Genomic DNA, 21,531 nt, shown 5'->3' with positions numbered 1-21,531 from the left:
AAGGTATTTGTACAGTATCCTACATAAGAAATAAAGTACTTGTACAGTATAGTACCCATATGAAAAACAAAGGAAATCTTACTTGCGACGTACATAAAAGTAATCAAAACCAAAAATAATTTAATATATTTGAGTAGTATGACATTTATATAAATAAAGTGCTTCTTTACTATAGTACTCTGATGTAAAAACAAACTTTCACCTGTGACACACGGAAAAGTTAGCACAGCAAAATTATAGAGAATTATTGAGTAGTTTCATCTATATCTTAGAAATGATGTACTTGTACATTATCCTACTCAAGAAATAAGGTATTTGTGCAGTATAGTACTCATATGAAAAAACAAAAAAAATCCTACCTGTGACGTACATAAAAGTTATTAAAACTGAAAATCATGTTATATATTCGAGTAGTATGACTTTTAAATGAGAAATAAGGTGCTTCTTCACTATAGCATCCAGGTGTAAAAGCAAACAAATTCTTACTCTAGATGTACAGAAAAATTCAGCACAACAGAAATTTTCGTGAAAGTATTGAGTTCTTTCATTTCAAAATTAGAAAAAAGGTACTTGTACAATATAGTATCCATATGAAAAACAAAGAAAATCTTACCTGTGGCGTACATAAGTTATCAAAACCGAAAATCATGTAATATATTCGAGTAGTATGACATTTATATAAGAAATATGGTGCTTCTCCACTATAGCACTCTGATGTAAAAACAAACAAACAAAAAATTTGTTTTATGACTGCTTAATGATAAGCACATCAGGATCACACCTCCTACTTATGAGATACCAAATTATCCTGGTATATCATTGAACGATGATAAAACAGAGACTGTTGGATGACTAAAACATCAACGTCGACTGAAGTTTATTTTACCAAATATGGTTGAATTGCAAAAAGGATTGTGAATTTGTTAATGATTTCATGGCTGGCATTTTCCTTTGTTGGGGGGGGGTAACTTCTTCTTTATTGATTTGATATCTTTATGCATATAAAGTTATGTATATGTTTATAAATTTTATGTATAGAATTTACTCTTAAATTAATTAACTAATTTTGGAAAACAGCTGCTAAGTATAAAGATGGGCAATGTTGACTATATTTAGTTTGATTTAGTTTTATGCAAAGGCAGTAAAAATGTGATGAAAACTCTTTGCAACAATTCAGATATCTTCAATTTTTGTGAAATTTTAGACATTTTCTAGAATCCAAATAATGTAATGGATTTTTATTAGAATTTAAAGAAGGATTCTAGAAATAAGTATTAGTATCATGTTGATTTTCTTCTTTGTAAATGGACATAAAAGTGGTGCAAAACTGTTCTGTTTGACAAATTAATTTTATCTAGGAAAAGGATAATTCTAATTTGTTATAATTATCCATGTTTGTGCTATATACTTGAACCATAATTTATTAGCATTTAGTAGTGATCAGGTTTTTCTTTACAATGAAGAATGAATAATAAATGAATTTTTTTCCCATGGCGGTGTTATTATAAAGAACCACACATAATTTTATGCTTGACTCACAAAGGAGTTTTTTATTAACACTTGAGTTTATTAGTCAATATTCTCAGAATTCTGTTTCATCTTTTATAACATTCATTTGTTGACGATTCATCAATAAGATTGTAAATCTATTTGTCTTAAAGGATAAGAAATAGGTCAAGCAAGAAAAGAAACTAACCTAATTTAAGCCAATAATAAAATTTTTCTAATTGGTTCACAAAAAAATCAAAGAAAGTAAAAAAGAATCAAGGTTTATTATTATACATAAACTTACAATTGATACAAATAGATAAAGGAAATTATAATTGGATTTATAAGAAAACTACTTTAAACAATGTCTTATTAACTTCCATTATGATCTGGGAGGAGGGGTACTTCAATTTTATTACTGTATCAGAACTTGTTTCTGGAACTTTTGTTTTTCTTAAGATTCCTTTTTATCTGCCATATATTGGTGAATTCCATGGAAAGTGGTCCAAAATTGGAAAATTTTAAATCCAATATTTTCCAACATTATTATGTTTATTTCTGAAAGACAACACCCTAAACTACAAAAAAAAAAAAAAAAAATTCCAATTCTGATCTGGTCTATGCTGGGGTTATAAACATCGGCTATTTATTAAAGTTGAAAAATGAAAGAATTGCTTGTTTTTCAGGCATTTATTTTTACTAATAAATAATATAGTAGTATGTTTAATTATATTTTTTATGATTGATACATGTATACATTTCAAAATAATTGACGCTCTGAGCTTCTGTTGTTAATCATTTTTACATAAAATTTTCATAAAGTTAGCCCTGTATCGATGTAACACACGTGATGCTTAATTAACATTTTTTTTTTCTAATTCTTTAATAAAACCCCTAAGGAAAAAATCCTTTCTGATTATAAGCTAGTATATTACCGCCAACAAAATAATAGCAAAAAAAAAAAAAAAATAGCTATTTTTTTTTCTTGAAAGAACACTTTGAATTTGTGTAACACACGTGACGTCATGTGTGTTACATGTCAAAATATCACTTAAAAATTTTCAATAATCAATGTATTTCAACATGATAAATAACATACTCATACAATGCAATAAAATAGATTTATTTAGTGAAAAATTTCAGGTTGAAAATGATAAAGAACATCCTGATTTCTTCCAATATCTACCATTCCTACTGGAACTGGTGGACTCAGTTTTCCGATTATGTTCTCGGGCCAGTATGCAATCAGCTTTATCTGGCCAGTACCATTTTCCTTTTCTGGAATACTTCATTACTGATACTTCTATATTAGTATCTACAATTGACAAAACTTCACTCGGAAATTTTTTACCATCATAGGAGACTAAGGCACAATCACCAATATTCAGTTTTTCGCTTCTATCTACATCTTCGTCTTCATATACAATAGTTGATGATTGATCCTTACTTAAATTTGTCTTAAACATTTCTAGAGTCGAACGATCACAACAACTAATAACATGCATCTTACTGATGCCTGAGGCATCTTTAACTTTTTCCCAGGGATTTTTTTCTTTTATCATCTCTGAAATTTTTTCTTCACTTATATGAAGAACAGTTACTTTTTTTTTTTTTTTTACACAGGCATCACCACATTATCAAGGCCAACAGGCCACTCAGGATAAGGGTTAAAGTGTGTACAGTAGAAATTGGACAATATAGTAATCATTAGTAATGGAAATTCAGTAAATTTGATAACTTATATGGAATGGCTCATCAAGAACTTATTTACGTTAGACTTGAACACAACCATATTGTAGTCAGCCGGAAAGCAGGAAAACGGAAGACAATTCCACAGGCGTGCAGTTCTAAGAAAGAAGCTTGTTCATGGAATCTACGTTTAGGTTTAGGCACAGATAAAGAGTGGGGGGAATTATTGATAGTGTTTTCAGCTAGACGAGTGTTTCTTGTGAAAGTTTGTCGAGGGGGGACCATAGATTGAAGCTCAGTCGAACACTTGCCATTAAAATAACGATACATCAGAGACAAACTCGCAACATCTCTTCTATGAGATAGAGGTTGCAGGGAAGAGAAAAGGACATTTCCTATGAGGCTACGAAGTCTATTTTGAACTCTATCAAGACAGGACAAGTCCTTTCTAGCAGCTCCTGCCCAGATGTGGCAATAGTATTCCATTCTTGGACGTACCTGGGTCTTATATAGATAAAGAATTGCATCAGCAGTGAGATATCTACCGGATCGATAGAAAGATCCCACCATTTTTCCAGCGGCCTTGGCAACAGATTTGATATACGTGTTCCATTTAAGATCAGGAGTAATGGTCAAGCCCAGAAGCTTGTCAAAACTTGAGGCCTCCTGAAGACGAGAGCCATTCATTTCAATTGATGCCAGATGGGGATCAGAATGTTGATGATGTAAAGAGAGAAGCTTGGTTTTAGATGCATTAAAAGTAACCAGCCACTCCTTTCCCCATTGTACTACGTGCTCAAGATCAGAGGAGAGAGAATCGGAGAGAACTTGGTCGTTTGTCCTAGATGTGCTACCATAAATGGTAGTGTCGTCAGCATAAATGTCTACAAATGATGTAAGGATGTGATTTGGAAGATCATTAATGTAGATCAGGAAAAGAGTTGGGCCCAGGATGGACCCCTGAGGGACACCAGCATTAATACTGTGAGCTTCTGATTTTTGTCCCTCAACTACTACTCTTATGAACCTATCAGAAAGAAATGATTTAATAATTGAGAAGACATTTCCAGCTATACCATAGCTAGAGATCTTGTGAAGTAAACCTTTATGCCATACCCTATCAAAGGCCTTAGATATGTCAAGAGCAATTGCCCTAGAAAGGTTGCCTCCGTCGAGAGATTTGCTAATCCTATGAGATATAACTGTAAGCACATCCTTACTTCCTTCATATCATCTTTTGCTACTTTGATCCACGCACGAAAAAAATGAACGAAATTTATTTAAGTTAAAGAAAAATTAAAGATGCTTTAACGACGCCCCCCCCACTGTTTTATTTACTCATTGTTTAATTATTTTTTTTTACTTACATAATTTTTCTTTAACTTAAATAAATTTAGTTAATTTTCTTTCATTTTCTTTGTACGCGTGTTTATTATCGAAATAAACGAAATTACCATTAAAATAAACATGCACGTGAAAAAAGTTGTGCATCACTTGTCCTCGAAAAAAAATTAAACATTTATTTTATTAATTTCTAAGACATTAAATACAATGAGATGTTGTATAGTGGAAGTAGGAGGATAAATTCAGATGAAGAGAGAAAGAGAGAGTGAGAGAAAGAGTAAGAGACATGTATACATTAACAGAATGTGAAAATAACTATTTATACTACTATTACTAAAACACTGGGCAATGTCACTTTTTAAAATATTTTAGTTGAAAAATATATCTATATCATTAATTGCTGAATAATAAATACCATTTATTTTTTTTATAAGTGCAACAAAATGTACGTAACATAAAATAAATCCAAGGTAATTTTTAGATTCAATTATTATGGCTTAATATGTAAAGTTTATAAAAGTGCAATTTGAAAATTGATAAATTTTAAATTAAACCGTCTACATTAATTTTTAAAAATTATAAAACAATATTTTGTTTAACAATTTTATACCTTGCAAGAAATGCTTTTCTGACTTGTGAATAAATACTAAAGTTGGACTCATTTCTTGCAATTACAGGAAAGTGAAAACTCCCTATTCCAAGTTAATTCAACTATATACATCAGACACCATCCTTCTAGATACTGGTATCAGTCGCAAAGTTAATTAATGTACATATTGGTTTGGAAAAATGATATTTTATTAACTATTGTTTGTTTTTCTGTAATAGAAGACTTTGGTTTTATAAGACTATCAAATAATATTTATCCTAATTATATAATTCCTTCTGGAAGATACAAAAGGAAATTAACTGCTACTTATTTATCTCTTACTAGTAATGGCTGGTCTGTTAGTATAGCAATTTTTGTGTTTTAAGAGTGACATCTTGAACGAAAATGTGCAGTTTTAAGAATTATTCCATGTAAAGTAATACACACAACATTAGTGACGTTATCAAAAACATTATAGAAGAATTTGATATTTCTGGTAAAATTCATGTTTTCATAAAGGTAATGCAGTTAATATGGCTACAAGCAGCTGAACAAACCAATGGTGCATCTTTGTTTCTTATACAAATTACAGTTGATGTTTCATTTTAATGATGCCATTTTCACACAGAGGTTTGTAAAGGTCATAATATATATTAATAAACAAATAGTTGGGCATTTCAATCACTCATCTGAAGCTTTTGCAAAGTACCAGAATACTATAAAAAATATATCTTGCCCAACCATGGATTTATTCATGATGTCAATACAAGATGGAACAGTATTATGATATGCTGTCAAGAGAATTTAAACAAAAGATTGCACTTATTTCTTATTGCAAAGAACATACAAATCCTCATTTTCTGGAATCCAACCAATGAAAAATTTTAGAAAAAAATATTAAAAATGCTGAAACAAGTCAGTGAATGTACAAATGTACTATCTAGTAGGTAAGCAACTGCCTCTCATATTATACTGCAAATTAAAGTTTATAATTTTTTTAAAAGAGGAAAAGGGATTGTTTCATATCTTCAAAGATATTTTTAAATCTAAGTATTATAATCTTGCTTCTCATACCTTTGAAAATAGTTACTTAAATTAATTTATGAAGAAATATTTACTTCATTAAAAGGAAAGTAAACATTCATTAATTAATCATTAATGCATGATTTTTTTCATCCAAAAAACATATTTTCCATAGGATGGCCAAAAAATACCAATAAATTGTTTGTTAATAATAATATTCAATGTCAGATATCTAATCAATGTCATAAAGAGGCATAGAAAAGTATCTGTCCCCTCCCCCCACCAGGAAATAAAACCCTCAGAGTTAAGAACAAATATATTAGGTGGGTTAAATTCTCAAATAAAAGGAAATTGATATAGCTACAAGTTTGAATATTGGTGTGATACAAAAGAATGAATGTATCCATTTTTATAGATCAACAAAACGGATGTAAACAAATTGTTAGTCGTTTTTAATGTAATTTTAGTATATTCACATTTAACCTAATGAATCGGTTCCGTTTTTTAGGGAAAAGTTTGTAATAAGAAAAGTTCAAAATATAAAATTTTTTTATTCAAACAAACTTTCATTGAGGTCATGTAATGAACTTTTTCAATAGTTGTGCAGATGATTACTTTTTATGCTGTCACTGTGTTCTTTCAGACACTTTCATTATTAGAATTGGAATCAGTAATTGTATTATAATCAGGAAAAGCATTTGACGTTGAAAATTGGTTTATTTTTATTTTTCAAAGCAAATTATAACAATGCTAATTGTTGTTTATACTTACATACAAATAACAACTTCATTCATTTGGTTTGGTATTTGGTGAAATTTTGAAATGATATTGAGTTCTGATAACGGTAAATGTAATGTATGATTTCATATATTTATAAAAAATATGTGTATTGGTTTTATCCATTTATTGGATCTAAATAGTATTTTAGGTGTGTTTAAAAAGTTCATGATGAGAGAAAACGATTTTACTTATCCAAATAAGATTATTAAGGAGTATTTTTAATCTAAATAATATAATTTTTTTATTTATTTAAAAAGAATGCTTGGAAAAATTATATTGAAAACTGTTCTTGTTATTTTTTCCTAGAACATCTGATGGCATCACACCATTGCACATAGCAGCCACTTGGGGAAACAAAAGTATTGTCAAATTATTGCTACACAGTGGAGCAAATGTTTATATTCGTGATGATGTAAGTTGGATGTTTTTTAAACAATAATGAAAATAAAGAAATAAAGATGTATAAACATTTTTTTTTTAACTAAAATGTCTATTTGCATAGATTTTACTACAATGTATATTTGATCATATAGATTTTAAATCTTGTATGAAATTTGACAGAATTAAAACGCTTTTGTTTTTTATGTTATGTATGTTTATGTTCTATTTCGGCTGTGACATCCTTTTTCTAATACTAATTGAGGGATAAATTTATCTCTCCTTGCTTCCCCAAAGTGAAATACTAGAATAAACCAAACTCTGAAGCCCTGACAAAGTAGTTAGTCTAGAATGAAAACTTTGAAATAATACCAAATAACCTAACAACTTCAACCAAATCTAGTGTTATCCTTAAGGTATTGCTGGAGACCCTCAAGCTATAGTAATTATAAGTTAACCTTAAAACTATACCTAACTCCTAGAACCATTTTCTTTATTGAAAGATTTATTAAGAACGTTTAATATGTCTGAAATCTGAGAGCCTTTAATCCTCTGGGGTTGTGGGGGTGCTGTATTATTTCATGCAATGTGTCTTGGGCAAGAATAGCCTAGTTGCACCAACCCCTCTTCAAGCTTCAAAGTACATACAGCACCTAGTTTTACCAAATTATCCTCCATTTTAACACTAACCAAGTTCAACACAGGTTAACTTTGGTGATCTAACAGAAAATAACATGATTATGCTATATGATTAATATGTATAAGACAGTAATTCAGAGTTTTCCAAAAGAAAAAAATTAATTAATTAATATAGTGTCATGTGTATTTTGAAAAAGGACATAGTGTTCCTCATTAGATTCTTAGCAACATTGGATGTTGCTGCTAGTATAAGAATAAAAATTAAACTAAACACTCTTCTCATTTTCATATTGCTTGAATAAGTATCAAAATGTGTCTTTTATTTCTTAGTTTTTATTACTTTTTAAGAAATTATAAATCTACTTATTTGTAGAAATTAAAAATTGTTAATTTTAATGATGTAATGATATATTGAATAAAAAAAAATAATTTACAATTTTTAATTTTGTTTAAAGGAAGGCTTCACTCCCTTGGATATGGCTAAGAAGTATGAACATGAAAAATGTGAGATAATATTAAAACAACATTTGCACATACTGGAATCTCAGATGAATAACCAGAAACAGGAAATCAGACCGAAGCCACCTTTAAGTAAGTAAATTATTTCTAACATTGCTTCTTATTTAAGGACAAAAATATAATCATCTTTTACTGGAAGTTTAAAATCTTTAATTTCTGAAAAAATATAACCAACAAATGAATGAAAAGATGCGAATCTTGACAATTCTTTTAAATTCACTACTGGGAATTAGCGTAACAAATTACCATACAGGACCTTTTAACTTGTATCTAGAATAACAGACAAAAATATAGATATAAATAAATTCATGTAAATTTGTCTCTTATAAGCAAAATTATGGCATTGCATAAATAAATAAGATAAAGTTGAACTCTGATAAATGTCTCAGAAATACAATTATTTACATTGAGCAAAATAAAAATTAGAATCTATAAAATACATTCTAAAATATGTATCCTAAACCAACATTTCTCAATATATCTAAAACCTTGTATATAGACAGCACCTAGTTTTATCAAATCAGATTTTGACGACACATAAATAAATATTTACTATTTTATCTGTAAATGACAGTCTAGAAGCTGTCCAGCACATGCCAACATGTAAAACACGTTAAACTGATGAGAAGGAGGAGTTTTCTGGAATTTGATGGTTCAATCCCCATGGCTGACAGAATGGGAGTAAGCTGTCCTCGTGGATTAAACAAAGGATACCATTCAAAATTCTATACAGATTCCAGACTTTGACAAGACACACTTGGAGAAAGCTGGAGTTTACATTGGCTGAAATGTGGTGAGATTAATATCCTAGATGAAAACAATCCCACAAAAATATAATAGACTTAATTTCTGGCAGATAAAAATACAGTAAACATAATTTCTGATGATTAACAATTTACAAATCATTGCACACAAATCAAGTGGACCCCTATTTTTATATTAAGCATAAGTCGTTATCATTTTTGAAAGTCTTAGCCAATTCCTGATATGAACATTGCAACACTTCTTGATTTATTTAACTCTAGTAAGAGTTACTGTGTAAAGAGTTATTAACCATTGCAATTTTAAAAAGAATTCAAATTGCAATAGTGCACTGGTAATTTGACCTGTCAAAGACAGGCCATCTTCTGCAAGTTCTTGTATTTTCATTTATTCATCATGCCTGTCATTTAATATTCCACTAAACACCCTATCAAGACTCTTCACTGGTTGCTCTTTAACTGTTGGTGTTCACCATCTCTAGAGTATTCTTTATTTACATTTAACAAATGTCACATTTCAGCACTTTTTGGTTTTATACTTCATCTGAGTTCATTCTTGTCAAATCTGTTTAGAGTTTCTTGCATTAACACTTGGGTATGTGTTAATACTGTGAATACCATAAATACTTTCTTTGGTGCTTGTATTTCAGATTCTTTTATTTCTGCTCCTCTTAAGATGATTTCTATTATTAAGATGAACCGCATCACAGATATTGTACAACCTGCAGCAATACTGATTTCGAGTTTTTGCCACTCTCTTGTGAAATATGCTATCAAAAAGTGCTTAATAAAGTTGCAATACTATTTTTAGATTTAGAACCCATTCCAAAATTCAGAAACTTTCCATTCCAAACCTCAGAAATTTATGTGCCAATGAACCTAATGTGTTTGCAAGATTTAACCATACAACCACATGATCTTTTCCTTTCTTTGTTGCTTGAATTTCATCCCAAACCATGACAGCCTAGAACTTTTAGCATATCTGCCTTCTGAACTGCATCTATCCATTAGCAAGTAGAAAGTTCATTGTTTTTTTTGGGGGGGGGGGGGAGGGGGGGCCTATAATCCTAAAAACGATTGTACCATCTATGTTTATCAAGAATATAGGCCCGAATTAGTTCAGTTATGTTGAATCTTGTTCTTTTGATAGAGACATACCTTCAACTCTCAGTCATCATTCAAGCTAACTATTCTTTTTCCAGATTCTGTGTAGTAAAAGAAATGACTTCTTCAGGTTTTAGGTAATGTTTATAAACTTCAAAACACTATCTTCTGGTGCATTTTTGATCTTGCTTTTCTAACAAACTGTTTGGGTTTTCAATTTGAAGTTTCTCACTTCAAAATGAACATCTGATCTTATTGCCTCTGGTAAACTTGCCATTGGAACAAAAGGAGAGTTTTGAAATTCCTCTGTGTGGGTATTTTTCAGATTATTTTCAAGCTTTTCGTGGCTACATGATAATGTACCATCTATGATCACCTGAAAGAGACCTTTTGCAAAATTGCAAAAAATTTCTACAAATTTCCACTTATATAATCGTTTTTTCCTTTATTTTTCTTTTTTCTTTTTGAAACACATCAAGGTTCTAAGACATTTTTTCAAATACTTATAGATAATATTGTGTCCTAATTTCTTTCCAGGAATAGTTTCTAACCATTCGCACCTAATAGCTTTCTTTTCACTTTCAACATCTGTTATAAATCGATTTCTTTCAGATGGGCCACTTCTAACATTGTTCACTGTCTCATTTGAAGTTTCATAAGACAGGGTTTTTTTCTTGTAAATTAGATTTTATCAGCTACTTGCTTATTTCTCCTCAACGCACATAACTCAATGAGCAGCAAAATTCCACCCCTTTACTGTAGAGGTCCTTAGATACTGGAAAGCTTTCTACTCTAATGGTTTTTTCCTTCGGACTGCTGGAGTTTGGAATTCCCTTTGTTTTCTGCTTCCTTGACTGTACTAACCTGCAGAAGTTTAAATGTAATGTTATCAGACATCTTGGAATCATTGCTCAAAATGTCCTTATATATATATATATATATATATATATATATACGTGTGTGGGTGTGTTCTTATCAATGTTCTTCTTATGTGGGTGTGTGTGTGATTCTTCTAATGTCTTTTTGTCTTGCCTAGGGATGTTTCCGATGATGTGTATGCGCAAACAAATGCAATGCAAACATACCTGAATTTGCCTTGGCCAGCGATGATATTCTCTCCTTCGCTGGTTCTCCATCTTACTGGGAGTCGGGTCACTGCAGATTCATTGATGAACAAACAAGATGGACTTGAAATTTCAATCTTTATTCAAGGCAAATTCTACATCTCGGATCCTGGTTGTCGGGAGGCACCCAAATTCCCGTCCGCTTAATCTGCCGCCTAGACCCTCTCTCCACCGTCTCGTCATCACCGGAAGTTACCCAGAATTCAGTGTCACCTTCCAATTTCCGGTGCACTCTATCTGGGCCACTCAAGGTGACTGAGTTTGACAGCTGTCAAAACTAACCCTGCTAAACTATTTAATGAGAAAATAAACATTCTTATTTTCTTTATTTCTAAGCTAATGAGAAAATAAACATTCTTATTTTCTTTATTTCTAAAAACTACCTAGATAGCATTTAAGCTGGGACTCCCAATACAACACATGAAGGCACTGTGCATTCTACCGGTTTGTCCTTCATAGCTTAAGTACAAATATGCAAATATATATAGATGCTAAATCATTGTAAGAGTGAAATAATGACAGCCAAAAGAAGACGTGCCAAAATAACCAGAAAATGCATTGTGTTGCAGAAGATAGAAACTTGCAATTTTTAGAAAATTTATAATAGTGTAATAAAGAAAGGACAATCAGTAATTTCTCCACTATCCAACAGCTAGGAAGTCACTTACACTGCAGCCAAGAAGACTTTAAAAATAAAAAGTTATTAAAGAGTTTCATTCTTTGTATTTTTTAAGGTTAAAGACTAATTTTTTTAAAAACCTTACTATAACATTTACCTTTTTAATTAAACAAAACAAGCTGCAGCTTCTTTTTTAAATGTTTTCATCCACTGAAAATATTGTTGGTTCGTTGGTTTTCTTTTAATAGTTGCGTAAGGACTACATTTTGTATTATTAATGTTATCAACTTTGTTTACAATTCCTATACAACTATCGTTGCATTTTCATTGTTAAAATAAAAAAAAAATGTTGCATCTTTAAAAGTTTCATCCTTTGTATTTTTTCAGGTTAAAGACTATTTTTTAAAAACCTTACAATAACATTTACTTTTTAATTAAACAAAAAAGTTGCCGTAGCTTTATTTTTAAATGTTTTCATCTAATGCAAATATTATTTGTTTGCTGGTTTTAGCATCATAAATTATGATATGAAAACAGAAACGATTCTCTTAATAGTCACGTAAAGACTACATTTTGTATTATTAAGGTTATCAACTTTGTTTCATTTAAAAAAAAGTCGTTGCAGCTTAAGATGAGATGCAACATGGATATCAAATCCACTACTGGAAAAATGATGGGATCATTTTACCACTCCAGTAGATATTTTACTGCTGATGCAATTCTTTACCTGTATAAGAGCTAAGAATCTCTAAGAATGGAGTATTGTTGCCACATCTGGGTAAGAGCTGCTAGAAGCAGCTTATCCTTCCTTGACAGAGTTCAAAATAGACTTTGTACCCTAGCAGAGGATGCCGTTTTCTCTTCCCTGCAACCTCTTTCCCACAGAAGAGATGTTGCAAGCCTATCTTTACTTTATCATTATTTTTATGGCAAGTGTTCATCTGAGCTCCAATCTATGGTCCTCCCTCGCCAAACTTTCATGAAAAACACTCGTTTAGTTGAAACAACTATCAATAATTTCCACGACTCTTTATCTGTGCCTAAACCTAAATGTAGTTTCCATGAACAAAGGTTCTTTCTTAGAACTGCACACCTGTGGAACTCTGTTCTGTTTTCCTGCTTTCCAACTGACTACGATACAGTTGTTTTCAAATCCAATGTGAACAAATCTTGATGAGCCATTCCCTTAAGTAATCCAATTTACCAAATTTCCATGATTAATGATTACTGCGACATGTTCCCTTTGACCACTGTACACTTATTAATCTTTATCCTCGAGTGGTCTCCGGGCCTTGATAAGTAGTGACTCCTTTGTAAAAAAATAAACAAGAAAACATGAACTGAAACTAATGCATTGAAGACATTGTAAAGGCTGCTGCAAAGAAGGTAGGCTCCTCTACCATGCTAAAAAATTACTCACACTCATACCCTGCATTCTTACAAAGCCACTATTCACTCAAAGATGGAGTATTGTTGTCACATCTGGGTTGGTGCCTCTACCACTAATATATTCATCTTGGATGGGGTCCAAAAAAGGGTCTTCCATCTAATAAGTCCTATCATGTCAACTACTCTCCAGCCCCTGCCCATTGCCACAATGATGCATCCCAGTATCTATTTTACAAGTATTTCAAGGAATGTGCTCTGATGAACCAATGCATTCAATATAAATACCTCCAACAAACCCGTTTAGCAACAAAATCACACTCCTTTACTGTAGAGGCCCTAGATACCAAAAAGCTTTCTACTCTAATAGCTTCTTCCCTTGGACTGCTAGACTTTGAAATTCCCTTCCTGTTATTTGCTTCCCTTACTATACTGACATGCAGAAGTTTAAATATAATGTAAACTGACATCTCGCTCATCTCCTTACATAGTCTTCTGTAAACATGGTCTCAAATAATAGCCTCTTACATGACAATATACCTTGTTTGGGGTGAAACTATGTAAAAAAACAAAAACAAAAAAACAATTAAAATTTATTTCATTAATCCTTGCCACAAAATTAAATAGTTCAGTTACAAAGAAAATGGTAGGATAGTTGATCAGATTGCCTGTCTTCATAGCTACAATAGAAGAAGTAGAAGAAAAAAAGAAGAAGTGAAAAACATTAGGGAAATTTCCTATTAAAAAAATAACAACAAAATTACTTTCAGTAATTAGAAGAGAACCAATATAACTGAGAGATTTGCTGTGTACATTGCAATGTATTGTTTTCATAAAAAATTGACTTGTGTTCCTGTGATTCATGAATAAGATTTTATTGCATCCTTCTTGATTTTTATGCATCTTTGACACAGGACACATAGCTATCAGCATCTCTGCTTTATGTTTTCAAATGGAAGAATAAAGATAAAATCTTTTAGTCCACAACACAGTAAATACAATGCATAATGCCTCATCAACCACCACATATATTATTGCATGGTGAACCTGTTGTTTCCAGGATTACATTTTTAAACATTCTTTATGAAGTCATTGCTTGAGTGAGGAAAAACTTTCTTAAAATTTGAAGGAATCAAGGGTACGGTTTATAAATCAATTATTGCAATATTGTTATTTCCTTTTTATTTGAACTTATTTCTACTAAGCTCATACTATTTCTGAAATATGTAAAAATAGATATTGCTTAAATAATAAACTTTTATTTTCATTAATATTTTTCATCAATAATGAAAATAATGAAATTTAGTAATTCCTAATAACCCGTTTTTATATGTAATTCTTTTTTCTTTTTATTTTGTCTTTTCCTTAATTTTACCTCATTTTCAATAAGAGAAGAAATATTTGAGTAAATTTGTAACCCATCTAAATAAATAATAAATTAATTAATCAACCCATCAAAATAATTGTTAAAAGTCAAATATAAAATAAGCATGTTACTTTCATCTTTATAAAGTAAAGATTAATTTATGAATGGTGTATATATTTTAAACTACTTATAATTCATTTCTTTTTTCTTTTCTTTTTTCAGTTACCAAAACTAAGACTAATTCTAAAAGGATAATTGACAATAATAGAACTGCTGATGCCAACCAGAATTTGTCTGTTGATCCAAAATATTGGTCATTGCAAGTTCAAGGAGAAAATCCAAGACATTCCATTTATAGAAAAGAAATTCAAAATCAGATTGATCACCTGTGTGAAAATGAAGAAGACTTCCACCTCGATGTGACATCACCTGATCACCCCTGTATAAATGTAACTCCTAACAGGCAATATCATTTTTCTTCTCCAAAACATATCCATGCTTATAGTGAACCTGTGACTGAAAATACCAGTACTCCTATTCGGTCATGTCGATCATTGTACACCACTAGTATGCAACACAAGACCAACAGGCTTACTGGTTGTGGGAAAAATGTTGGCATTGATGTGACCTCTCCTGATGATTCTGAATTATTTTTTACACCTACTGCAGAAAGTCCATTAAATTATCATGAGAAAATCTATAGTGAAACTCCCATAAACTTCCATAAAACAAATGTAATGGTTTCTAAATCGCCAGACAGCAGTTCTTCAGAATCAGATCTTTATGTTACCATTAATGAAGCATCTGTAGATCATAGAAACAAAGAAATTCCAAATATTTTAAATGTCGATGAAATGAAACCTTCCATGATGCATAAAATTGAGCAATTACGAAATTGCTTGAATAAACTTGATACTCAAAAACCTTTTATCACCGATGAAGATAAACTATATTGTAGAAACAAAGAACTTTATCATTCTAATAAGAATTTGTCATCTGAAAAGCAGAAGAATCATAAAGTTCTTGGATCAAATTTTGATATTGATATTACATTTACAATGGAACTACCGCCAAATATGGTTTTGAATGAGAAAAAAAAAAAAAAAATTGAACATTCAAAGCCTTATACAATTGAAATGAATCTGGGACAAAAACATAAGAAATCTCAAGGTAAAAACTCCCAGAGAGAGTCTATTGATATCCAAGTACAACCCAAAGATGCATCTTCTCATATGAAGTACAAAGTTAGAAATCAGAACAAAGCAGATATACAAATAAATCTGAAATCTAAATCTCAAGAAAGAAATGAAGAAATTTATGAGAGAAAAGCTAATTTGAAATTTCCAGAAATTCAAGAAAAGCACAATTCAAGAGTTCAAAGTAAAAGTGCTCATGAAAATATTTGTTTTCAAGCAGAACAAGATAGTAAGTTACGTGGAAAGAATATGAATGGGAGGCATAGAAAAGAGACGTATCCTGGCGAAAGAATATCCACTGTAAATTTAACACGTAAAAATCAACGAGGAGGTGAAAAGTATGATTACAATGATGTCATTGATCCAAGTGTATTGATCACCCATGACTCAAGAAATCATATAAAATCAAATGGACATTCTAAGAAAGGTTATGTTATAAGATCATCGACTGAAAATGTACCCCCTAATTCATACAGCCATGTCACTTCTAGAAACTACAAATCCAAATTACCTTTTCAAAAGCAAGAATTGTCTCATTGCTCCAATATGACAGAAGAAAAAATGATTACCCGATCCCATGTTCAACATAATGAAAGAGCTAGTAATTTTTCTAGAGAAAGAAAGATCATTCCAGAAAAATCATCATATACTAGTTGCAGAAAAGAGCCTTTAATTTTTCCAACTCAAAAGAATCCTCAACCAATAAAAAGGAAAGATTTGTCACATCCTCAACAAAAAACGGTCTTTTTAAAAGAAAGCACTGAATCTAAATATTTAAACTGCAATTCAATTCCTAAAAACCATTTTTTTCGGCAAAAGGGGTGCATGGTAATAAACGAGAAACCAAAAGTTGATGCAGTCCAGAAGATTGTATCTCAAAAGGTAGTACATGCATCCCTTGATAAGAGAGCTACCAAACTTCCAGATTGTGACGTACATGCTGAATCATTCCTTCTAACTACTGATTCTCAAAAAGCACAGTTTAGCAATAAAAGCAGACATAGTACAAGTTCTGCAACATCCAGTGATATTGATTCCTCTTTTTCAAGTGGATTGGATGGAGAAGATTTCTTTTCATGTGACAATGAACAAGAATCCTTTAGTGAAGATTACTTAACATTGCCTACAGATAATCAGTTTCTTTGTAATGCATCTCAACACTCTGCTAACATTGGTAGTTGTGTGACTTGTGACGAGGTTGATCATGAATATGGTGGAATTCTACATCCTAAGAGAGATGAGAATAATTCTTTAAATCCAGTAAAGCCTGATTTGTTCCATAGTTGTATTGATAATGAAAATATGCGTAGTATGATAAAAGATGGCAATAGTCCATATGCTTCCAATTTCTCCAAAGTTCTATCGGAACTAAGACAAAAAACGGATGTAAAAGGCCTTCAGTCACAAAAAAAGACTTGTTATCGTTGGCAGCCACCTGAAAATGTGATGAGTTCTTCATATACTGATGATAGTTTTTTAAATGGAAATGAAAGAGATCCAAAATCGAAAGAATTAAAGAAAAGAGTTGGGTTAGAATTGAAGAACCATCCACTTGTTAAAAGTCAGAAATCTGCAATAGAAAAATCTTTTAATTATCATGATACTAAAGCACGTGCTGTTTATAAAGAGAATGGAAGAATATATAAAGAGAATACTCCAAGCGTGGAACATTCTTGTTACACTTCTGTGTATAGAGAAAATTCCCAAGATGTTAAGCAGCCATGTTATGTCTCCACTTGCAGAAATGAATCCAAGAATAACCAGTCATGCTACACCTCTCTTTGCAGAGACGTATCTCCATGTATGGACCAGTCACACTGCTTTTCTATTTGTCAAAAAGAGTACCCTAATACAGACAAAGCATCTACTTCTACTGGCAGTGTAGACTCCCCAGATGCAGATAAATCTCACTATATTTCTATCCATAAAGAGAATTTCCCAGATACAGATAAATCTTGCTGTGCTTCTGTCCATAAAGAGAACTTTCCAGATGTAGATAAATCTCACTATGTTTCTGTCCATAAAGAGGACTTCCCAGATGCTGATAAATCTCACTATGTTTCTGTCCATAAAGAGGACTTCCCAGATGCAGATAAATCTCACTATGTTTCTGTCCATAAAGAGAACTTCCCAGATGTAGATAAATCTCACTATGTTTCTGTCCATAAAGAGAACTTCCCAGATGCAGATAAATCTCACTATGTTTCTGTCCACAAAGCAGACTTCCCAGATGCAGATAAATCTCACTATGTTTCTGTCCATAAAGAGAACTTCCCAGATGCTGATAAATCTCACTATGTTTCTGTCCACAAAGCAGACTTCCCAGATGCAGATAAATCTCACTATGTTTCTGTCCATAAAGAGGACTTCCCAGATGTAGATAAATCTCACTATGTTTCTGTCCATAAAGAGAACTTCTCAGATGTAGATAAATTTCACTATGTTTCTGTCCATAAAGAGGATTTCCCAGATGCAGATAAATCTCACTATGTTTCTGTCCATAAAGAGAACTTCCCAGATGTAGATAAATCTCACTATGTTTCTGTCCAAAGAGAGAACTTCCCAGATGTAGATAAATCTCACTATGTTTCTGTCCAAAGAGAGAACTTCCCAGATGCTGATAAATCTCACTATGTTTCTGTCCATAAAGAGAACTTCCCAGATTTAGATAAATCTCACTATGTTTCTGTCCATAAAGAGAACTTCCCAGATGTAGATAAATCTCACTATGTTTCTGTCCATAAAGAGAACTTCCCAGATGCAGATAAATTTCACTATGTTTCTGTCCATAAAGAGGACTTCCCAGATGCCGATAAATCTCACTATGTTTCTGTCCATAAAGAGAACTTCCCAGATGTAGATAAATCTCACTATGTTTCTGTCCATAAAGAGAAGTTCCCAGATGCAGATAAATTTCACTATGTTTCTGTCCATAAAGAGGACTTCCCAGATGCCGATAAATCTCACTATGTTTCTGTTCATAAAGAGAACTTCTCAGATGCAGATAAATCTCACTACATTTCTGTCCATGGAGGAGACTGTCAAGGCACAGATAAATCTCATTATTTTTCTGCTTGTAGAGAAGGCTCACCAGAAATAATCAAAAGTTCTCATAATCGCTCTGTTACTTGGCAGAATCCTATTTCTACATCTGATAAAATTGATTCTGCTTTTCCAGAGAGCACTGATGAAAATATACCATGGAGCCTAAAACAAAAAGGACTTTCACCGCAAACAATTCCTTTGACATCCACTTCGGCTTCTGAAGATGATGTTAAACAATTCTTGGAAAGAAAAAAGTCGCTTACACCAGAAAAAAGAACGACTCTATGGGTGAATGGGATCTACAAATCCAATCTACAAGAATATTTTGATGCTGACATGAGCAGTATTCTTCCAGTATTAAATTCAAACACAAGTTCTTCTGATACTGGTAAAGAGATGAAGTGTGGTGCTACAGCTGCTAATATGACAAATCATCGTTATATTAAACCATCAGCTCCACCACAGTCAGAAATCAATTGTGATAATTTCAGATGCATTCCTACGGCTCCGCTAGATATCTCAAATATTGCTGTGGCTGGAATTTCTGGAGACAAAGTTAATGAATTATCGAGTTCTGATTATGTTTCTTTACATCCATCACTTTATCCATCCCTCGTTGAACCATGTCAAAATTCTGTTTCAAAGATGTACTCTGGATCACAATGTAAAGGCAATAATTCTGAATTGCATGCTACTAGTACTTCTGCTGCATACGTTTCTTTTGATAGTGAACCTGAACCAACTGCAAATGTTCATTGTTCTCCCCAAACAATTCAGAATACACCACGTTTTACTGGAAAAATGTCTTCTGTTAAATCTGTTCCATTCCAGGATGCTTCTAATAAGTCATATCTTATCGGAATCAATACTGTCAACAAATTGCATCAAACTGCAAAGTCCATTTCTACCCAAACACCAGTACTAAGAATCCCACCTGACCCATCAAACAAATCAAAATCTCTTCCTTCTGCATTTGAAATGACTATTCAAAATAAAAAACTCAATAAAGAAAAACTACCACAAAAAGGTTGGGCAAAATTTAAAAAGATTTTCACTGGCAAAAAAATTAAAGGCAAAATTGGAAACAAAGCCTTTATTAGTGTCGATAGTCGTCAAAGTTTTCTACCAAACTTGAGTGAGCTATCTCCACTCTCAACGAATACTTCCGGAACACAAACAGATCCAGATATTTTTTATGAATCTACATTAAAACACTTAGAGATTGCAAGAGCAGATGAAGTGTCTCTCTCTATCAATTTTTCAGAAAATCTTTCAGATTATTCTGAGAAATATCCATCTTCAATCCTTAATTAGTAACAAGAATTGATTTTAGAGAAGCTTATTATTTTCTAAAGCCACTTTTTGATATGTGAAAAATTGAGTTTTGTAAATACACTTTTTATAACAAAAATTAAAGAAAAATGAAGATGGTTCATGCTATTTATTCTGTAAAACCAAAATTAACCAAAAATTAAAAGTTTTACCAAAAATCAAATAATTACTTCATTTTATTAATTTATTCACATATTTTTTTTTAATTTGAACAGTATACACAAAAAAGATCTAAAAATATGTTTTTCTCATTGTTTTATTCAATTTTTAATATTCTCTAAAGTACATATTTTCATTTGAGTATGTTTTTAAAAAATATTGTATTTCCAATAATTTTATCAGTGAAATATTATATCTAGATTTAAAGTTCATTTTACTTAGTAATAATTCAGAGATGGTAAGAGGAAATTTTACTCATTAACATTTGACTACTACCACTAACACTTATTGTTATGCTGTGGGAGTGAGTGTATATAAACAGTGTCTATTTTCTGATTTTCCTTAACATGATATATACAGTGTGTTGTCTAGTATGAGTGTGGGTATATGTATATAGTTCTTACTTGTGTCAATTGCCGAATGGTGTATATAACAGTATCTTTGATATCTAATGAATGCGTGTATACAGAGTGTAGAAATATTCATTGTCCTGCATGTATATAAAATGTTCGTTGTGTGTGCAAACGCTTTTTCACCAATACACGTAGTTAACAAACGTGACACATAAACGTTTATAGACAGCTTTCTTACAATCAAACAATAACAAAATGTCTGTCTCAGACCAAAAGAATCACATGCCTTCTTATTTGTCCAAATCCCGAAAGAACGCCATAGCAGCAAGTTATATTTTACACAGGTTTTATTCCTCTTATGGATTCCCTTGGCGGAGTTTGTCATGCTGAGTGTTTTTCTACATTTTCCTGGTTCTTCTTGCTGCTTCCAACAGGGTCGTCCATACATCCGTTCACTAATGTGTTTCTCGCCAACCCTCAAGCTTGATTTCTGCTGATTAATTTCCTACATGTAAACCTATATTTTCCATGACATCATCACTACATGTAGCCTAAAGATCCCTTTTTGTCATGTGTCTGTTTATATTATCATTAACATGAATTCATAACTACTCTGAAAATTTTATTTCTGAGTCAA

At 31.6% G+C, this 21,531-nt stretch overlaps 1 protein-coding gene across 3 annotated transcripts in view; it reads left to right on the top strand.

Annotated features, from left to right (window-relative positions):
• Nucleotides 1–20,545, top strand: part of LOC145276915 (uncharacterized) — a 50,650-nt gene extending 30,105 nt beyond the window's left edge. For all 3 annotated transcript variants that reach the window (XM_080128380.1, XM_080128379.1, XM_080128381.1), the window contains 3 exons: nucleotides 7,220–7,325; nucleotides 8,386–8,521; nucleotides 15,032–20,545. In XM_080128380.1, the coding sequence (XP_079984506.1) occupies nucleotides 7,220–7,325; nucleotides 8,386–8,521; nucleotides 15,032–20,364 (5,575 nt within the window). In that variant the 3' untranslated portion in view covers nucleotides 20,365–20,545. The remainder of the gene's footprint in view (nucleotides 1–7,219; nucleotides 7,326–8,385; nucleotides 8,522–15,031) is intronic.
• Nucleotides 20,546–21,531: the final 986 nt, after the last annotated feature.

Source organism: Euprymna scolopes, chromosome 5 (genome assembly GCF_053919585.1).
Source record: "Euprymna scolopes isolate OS-2025 chromosome 5, ASM5391958v1, whole genome shotgun sequence".
NCBI classification, from domain to species: domain Eukaryota; kingdom Metazoa; phylum Mollusca; class Cephalopoda; order Sepiida; family Sepiolidae; genus Euprymna; species Euprymna scolopes.
This window is presented reverse-complemented; position numbering and strand designations above follow the sequence as displayed.